Source organism: Ailuropoda melanoleuca, chromosome 11 (genome assembly GCF_002007445.2).
Source record: "Ailuropoda melanoleuca isolate Jingjing chromosome 11, ASM200744v2, whole genome shotgun sequence".
Classification (NCBI taxonomy): domain Eukaryota; kingdom Metazoa; phylum Chordata; class Mammalia; order Carnivora; family Ursidae; genus Ailuropoda; species Ailuropoda melanoleuca.
In genome coordinates this window covers 77,487,291-77,494,645 of record NC_048228.1, presented here as the reverse complement: position 1 = coordinate 77,494,645, position 7,355 = coordinate 77,487,291, and the positions used below count along the sequence as shown (strand labels likewise).

The 7,355-nt window shown below is 45.1% G+C and overlaps 1 protein-coding gene across 13 annotated transcripts in view; it reads right to left on the bottom strand.

Annotated features, from left to right (window-relative positions):
• The window catches only part of APBB2 (amyloid beta precursor protein binding family B member 2), a 318,990-nt gene that overhangs the window by 131,786 nt on the left and 179,849 nt on the right, over window positions 1-7,355 (bottom strand). For 9 of the 13 annotated variants that reach the window (XM_034671902.1, XM_034671905.1, XM_034671897.1 and 6 more), the window contains one exon: window positions 6,555-6,763. In XM_034671902.1, coding sequence (XP_034527793.1) covers window positions 6,555-6,763 — 209 coding nt within the window. The remainder of the gene's footprint in view (window positions 1-6,554; window positions 6,764-7,355) is intronic. The other 4 variants (XM_034671908.1, XM_034671900.1, XM_034671907.1 and 1 more) reach the window with 1 other exon arrangement.

The following is a 7,355-nucleotide window of genomic DNA, read 5'->3' as shown; positions in this document are numbered from 1 at the left end:
AACGCCGGGATCACGCCCTGAGCCGAAGGCAGATGCCCAACCGCTGTGCCACCCAGGCGCCCCTAAACATTTTTTTAAAAATGTATTTACTCTTTGGGTGTTGGGTCCCTATAATGTAGAAGTTGATTATAATTCTAAAACTCTATGAATCCGGCCCTTATGCTATGGAGACATGAGTCAGTTGGCAAACTTCCAACAATCACCTTTTACAGATTTAAATAAACAAAGGTTGGATACAGCAATTTTTCAAAAGCTAAAATAACATGGGGACTCTTAAAGAAACCTTTTAGTACAAAACTCAAGTAAGGACTAAAGAACCTATGTTATGACTAGGACAAAAGACCCTTTTCCTTCCTATATCTAAAAGCACTCATTTTTCGAAATTCTCTCTCCTATTGAAGTGACCATAATTTTTCCTTTTTTAAAAATTTAAGGGCAACAAAAGACAAAAACAATTAGTTGTGAGTTTTAAGAACCACATATTCTGTTCATCTAAATTTTAAGAAGAGAGAATACAACATTTTAGTTAATCTTTTTTTTTTTTTTTTAAGACACCCCAAAGAGATTGTTAGGTTGTACAGAAAGTCTGTAGTCAGCATAGGGGGAGTGAGAGATGAAAGAAGAGATGAGAGAAAGAGAAAGACAGTGAGAGAGGGAAAGGCAGGTAGGCACTGGGCCTCGGGAAGGACAAAGATGGCAGACAGGGAAAAGGCTAGTGAAGGAAGAACAGAGACCGTGTACCACGACCAATGACCTCCCAACTGATAATTTTTCAGGCAATGCAGCTAAATCTTTGCACAGTGGAATGTCCTGGGGCCAGAGTTATAGGTGTGTGTGTGGGGGGGGACAAATTCTCCTGGTGCTTTTCTTGACCTTGACCAGGTGAAGCACCCCTTCCTCCCCCTGAGCAAAGTGATCATGCTGAGTTCTGGGAGAGCCTTGGAGCCTTAGCTCCTCAGAGGCAGTGGTGTCCCTGGGGACCAAGCCAGCCCCTGGAGCCTGGTGCCTATCATGACCCTTCATGACCTTTCAGCATGGTGCCCTTCGTGACCACACAGTAGAATCTGTGTAAGGGTGGACACATTAAGAGAGTCCAGCGGTATAACCTTGACTGCTGAGGGTTTTCTTCTTCCTTATTTCTCCTCAGGGATCTCAGAAAGCAGTTCTACAAATGAAACAAAAACGATGCATTGTATCTTCTGCTGGAAAAAAGCTAACATCGGAGGGGACAGTGTCAACAGCATGTTCTTGAGATTGGGGCCCAAGGGAATGAGAAAGCCTCTAAGAAGTGGTATCAAAATGGAACCGGGAGAGCAAGCGTGGAAGGTGAACCTGCTGAGAACCAGGCAGAGGGGAAAGCAAAAGAACGTTCTCTAGTGACTTTGATGGAAGCTACAATCATCACTTTCATGTGTATGCACTTCAGAAGTTCTGCTGCAAAGCCCAGCTTCAAATCCTGCCTCTGCTCTCATCTGCTCTGTGACCTCAGTTCCTTGTCTAGGAAACAGGGCTAAGAACCTCACATCAGAGTGTGGACAAACTAAGATCATGAGTGCTAGCCCTTAGCATAGGGACCATCTGCCTGAAGGTGCGCAAGACATGACAGTTCCCCAAGCCTCTGCTCTTTCCAGGGAGAAAAAAAAAAAAAAGCAAGCCATTGGTAAGAATAAAAAATCAGGGGACCTATGGATTATAAAGTGTTATGAATTATGCTTCTTAATCCTCTTCTGTCAAGACTTGAGCCTCGGTACGTGTGGCCTTTATGATAAACGGCAAAGCACCTGGAATCTTGGAACTCTAAGGAACAGGCCAGGCGATGTTCATGAGCACTGAATCCATACATGTGTGCACATTTTTAAACTTCTTTTTAAAATGCTTCCTGTGTTTCGTTGGATGCAACGCTCTCAGAAGAATAGAGTTATGGCTTATCATGCAAACAAAACCCAGAGAAGTTAAAAAAAAAAAAAGAATCAAACTAGTAAACAGATTGACAAATACATGTGCAATTAAATGCGCCTTTGTGAGCCAGAGGTGGGTCAGGAGACCCGGGGCTCTAGTGCTGGCTTTGCTGCTGTAGCAAGCCGACCAAGAACTCGCTCAGCTATGAAACCGGTTTATTCCTGCATTCAGCAAGCACGTAATGAGCTTCACCATGTACCGGACATGGTGCCAGGTGCTGGGGACACAAGATAAGGACAGGTCCTCACACCTTCCCCCAAGGAGGGAGACTGACATGCCACAAGTAATAATACTACAAAAAGACACTATGGAATAAAGGCCTTTCAAAGTGGAGGGATGAGAGCAGTAATTTGCAGAAGATGGGATGAGTCAAAGAGGAAGTGACATACAAACAAGGCCAGGGAGACTAGATTCATTAGAGGGCCAGCTCTTGTACTTACTCAGCATAGAACCACCTGGACAGCTTATGATAAAGGCAGATTTCCAGGTCCCACCCCTAGAGAGTCTAGCTCAGTGGCCTCAGGTAGGACCAAGGAATCAAAATATTCTACAAGCCTCAGCGATGACCTTGGCCACCGTCCTTGGCTCACAGGCTGAGAAACACTGCCATAGCGTTCACTAGGCCCTTCCTGAAGGTTCTCGCCAGTCATAATTACTTGATTGGGTCAAAAGTTCAGTAAAATGATGACAGAATAGTGTTGTCATCTTATTTCTAAGTGTATATGAAATTCCACAAGTTCTAGTAATACACAGATTTCCCCCTCCTAGGGCGTTAGTGGCTCGGGGCTTTCAGACCCCAGGAGCAATGCAGCAATAAACAGAATGAATTATGATCAAGATCACAGTTCTGAGAAACAATTCCAGCTCCCCTTGCTTTCAGACACACTTTCTCCTCCATACTTCTCTTCTTAAGGAACCAGGAAACACCTTCAGTTGGAAACATTATAAGGCTAGACTTGCCTACAGGCCAACAGTGATTCATAAAAATATTTTCTGTAGCTCCCTTCTTCTAAAATTCGACATCCAAGTAATTTGGAACAAATCGATGGATTGGGGGTGGGGAGATCACTGGGGGCCAAATTTCAATAGCAAATGCTTCCTGGCCAGTTTATAAACTTAAGAAAACACTGCTGGCATACACAGAGGAAACATTATCCACTGCGCTTAACACTTCCCCAGTGAACTGTGGAATATGAAATGTAGAATTTTCAAATTGTAAGGAAGCTTTCAGTACTAAACTTTTGTGAAGCAGAGTCAACAGATTTGGCACTTGCTTGTTTTTTTCCCCCCCAAACAAGCTCAGGAAAAAGCTGAATAAAATATACATTTCTAACATGACATATTACAAGTTTCTTCTCGTCCTTAACATTTTGCTTTCTCTCATGGTTCCAAATTAGTTGAAATAGATTCTATTTAAGGATCAAAGAAATGGTGTCAGAGAAATAATCATTTCTCTTCCACTGTCATTAGCAACTGAGACAATGTTATCAAGAGAAGTCATTTTTCTAGAAGGCTCTGCATAGGACAACGCCTGCCCTTGGGTTGAGATGAAGAGCTGTGAGACTCGCCAAGCCCCCGATTAAGAGAACCATGAAGCCTGGGGTAGGGTGGGGGCAGCAGACCTTCACCGAAGCTTGGCTCCACTAATAATAGGTGTGGGACCTTGGGCAAGCTTCGCCTCTCAGTCTTAGTGTTGTCACCAGATGCATCGGGTTCTATTAGGAGTCATGAGATAAGGCGTGAGCTCGGCACCATAAACACTCCATTACCCTTGGTGCCTCTGGTTTAACATCCATTTCAGCGTCTGCATGTCGTGGGTATACCACAGGCTGTGTCTTTCCCCTACTCCTCTTCCTTGTCTCTCTACCTGTTCATACCTCTGCTTCTAGGATTTTAACATACTGCCCTTTAAATGTGCTCAGTTCTTTGACATATAGGGGAAAAATGTGTATGAAGTGAACAATCCAAAGGCTGATCTGAGGAACATCTATTCCACTGGTCTGTGAAAGTGCTGGATAGGAGTGGCGCGCGCTCTTTCTCTCTGAAACTTAAAATGATGCATCTGTTAACAAAGTTCCTTGGAGGGATGAGAGTCAACACAATGGCATGGTCAAGAGCAGAAGAGAGGCATGAGACGGACAGCACAGTAGAAATTCACATAGTACGGGGGGCAGGCAGAGCGTAGCATCCAGAGTCCAAGAACGGGACACGTGCCACTCCTACACCAGCTGCAGGGTTACTGAACTCACTGAGCTTCAGATAACTCGTTTCTTACATAAGGAACATATTAGCTGTCCTCTCTGTCTTGAAGGGAACAAATGAGATGACACTTACGAAAATACACTGAAAGCCACAATAAATCATGAATAGCAGCAGGGACCCTGAGTGCTGTGGATACATTAGGGGAACACTGAACTCTAGAAGAAGCAGGAAGAGGGGGCCATGGGACACAATCTGAGCCTGGGAAGGGGCCCTGAGTGGTAGCTAGGAGGGGAATGGGAAGCGGGTGTAGACAAGGGGAAGAATAGGCCCACATGGGCATCAGAAGGAGGCTCAGGAATTAAGAGGTGGACTCTCCTACCTGACCATCCTCCCCAGGGCCAGCTGCCTACCTGTGATACATTCTTCCCAAGATTTTCTGCAGAAAACATGGAAATGGACACCCACCATATTCATCGAAGAAATAAAAATCTGAGTCCCATAAACCTTGGGCTGCCCTCCTTGGACTTTACCACATCCACACCTTGGCCTCAGGAGGCAGGCTTTAAGAACTTCATTTCTTCTACATACAGAGGACAAGAGGTTCCCGGGACAAACGCAACATCTCAAAGTGAGTCTGATCTAACTTCTGGGACAATGAGAAAGCACAGTGGGCTGGAATCTCAAAGCCAGCGAAGCTGAGCAAGAACAACCCCGAGGAGCATTCAGGATCTCTGAGTCCTAGACCCAGTGGTGCTGCCGGTCACCGACCTCTCTGCACCTCAGCTTCCCTGTCTGTGATGCATGGTATCAGCTGACCCTTTCCCATCTTAGCCTTCCCTGGTCGTAGGGCACCCCCACGTGAAGGTGGCCAAAGGGTTACAATAGGGGAACGAAGCCCTGCAATGGAGAAAGAGAGTCTAACAAAGATGCCAAGAGAGAAGATGTACAGGTGAGCAAGAGAGAGGGTCTCTGCTCCTTAGTGAGAGCAGAGGCTGCGCCCTGGCTGGCTCGGCTTCCGGGAGGCCACTTGGCGGTCCAGGGAGAAATGCCAAGATGCAGATAGGTTGGGATGGATGGGAGGAGGAGGTGCCACGTCATGTGAAGCTTCTTGAAGTTCATCTTTGTCCCCCAGCACCACTAACACAAGATGAATAACTGAACGGGATGTGCTTAGCCAAGAAGAACATGATACTTCAATAAAAAGTTATCAAAGCCGCCTGGTGATAAGCAACAAAATCCTATGTGGTTCAGTAGGACGGAAGCACGTGCCTGATTATCAGGCTCAAACGCCAACCAACCAAAGCCCTTGTCTCTCACTGCGGGAATAGCTCACCCCAACCCGTCACTCGGAAGACGGAGATTCGGGGCCCAGGCTGGGGAAGGGAGATACTGAAGCCCTGTACTAGGAGGAATGGGTCTGGAATGAGTCTTACTGCCTCCCAGAGAAGAGCAAGTCAATCAGCACAGATGTAAGAAACAAGATATTGTCTACTTTCAAAGCCAAGAAGGGTGAAAATGGTCGCAAGGATGCAAAGGAGCTCTACCGGGGAGAGACCCAGTTGATTCCCTCCAAGGCCTCAACGTCAAAGAACACGGGCTGTTGAAAGAACAAAAGACTGTGGTCAGACAGGCAGGTGTGCCTGTGTGTTAGGGTTCCAACTACTTTTCTGGAAAAAGCCATTGCTTAATCGTGACCTTTTCTAACAGCCATTGTCTTGAATATTTTGTTACTGGGATTCACCAAGGTTTGCCGCAAGGATCTCTGTACTAATAAATACCACAGTGGAATTTTTTTCATGCCTCAATTCTTTGTTTAAACATCACATTTCCTCCTTAGGGATAGCAGAAATTTACGCTGCTATTTATGTCTAAAACCACGTCACTTCTGCTAAATAAACAGATCCTTTAAAAAAAAATAGAAATTATGCATTGAAGGGCTCTCAAGGGTTGTTCTTGCAGACATCCCCTCCATGCACTCAGATGGACCTGAGGCTAATAAGATATGTAGTAATTATAATGCGTCTGGCCAGGAGCCGTTCTTCCGTGTGTAAATATTTTATGGCACAGCACCATGCGAAGGCACCTGTAGTAAAGTGTCGGTTCAGTGAGCCCCAGGGACTCTTAACCACTTCTCATTAATCAGCCTCCCTTACTTTCCATACCTAGAATGCTGTTTTCAAAAGATCAAAAGCCACGACAAAATGAAAACATCCCTGAACGATGGTATTAACGTTATTTACACTAAGAGGAAGCATTTTGGGGTTTCAAATGCAGCATGCGTGATAATCAAAACACTTACCTTGATGACCTGTTGGGGCAGAAGCAACAAGTCTAAAGAGAAATCACAAATCACATCCACTCTACCAAGCTGTTAAAAAGACACTCCATTTTACCTCGTGCTCTGGGGTGGGAGATGGCGTTACAGAACTAAGTGACCCTTTCCTAGAACTGTGAAGGTCAGCTGGGATGGAGACGGGGCGTTCCCACTGAGTCGTCCCTGTTGGTATGTGCCAGTAATAGGTCCCAGCAATGTCGCTGATTCTCTTCCAGCCAGGCGGCAAATCCGGATCAGTCTGAAAGGAGTGATCACTCCATATGTCTGCTGGGAAATGGAAAACAAGAGGGTTTTCTTAAAAGAGGAAACAATTACAGTGTTCCAATTTTGGTACTAATAGTCTGGAGAATTCCACAGGCAGATAGGCCCGTAGCACTAATGAGAACTAAAGCCATCCTGCAGACACAAAGTACGGTAAAGGGGACAATATGGAAAGAAATGAGAGAACTGGAAAGGACGACTGACACTTGAGAACACAGACATAAAGGACCCATGATCAAGTCATTTTACAGCTTGAAGAACCCTATGAACAAGCTAAAGTCCCATTAGCCAAAATCAACTACCCAAGCAAAATTTGCAAGGCTACACACAAAATCGACTGACTCCTTTATAAATCAGTAAGACTTACTGGTTGGCATCTTACACCATTCTCAGCAGTGAGTATAACTCTCATTTTCTTTCACTGCTTTCTGTAAATGAGCACTGTATTTATATCTTCCCTTTGCTTTCACAACTCCTCCCATTTGATTGTAAACATCTACAAAGCAGCAACGTCTTTTGTAATACTCTAGAATTCTAAATTGCACACAGAAGATTCCTAAGGAAGGCAGACCAGGAAAAGCCTTGGAATTCAAGACTG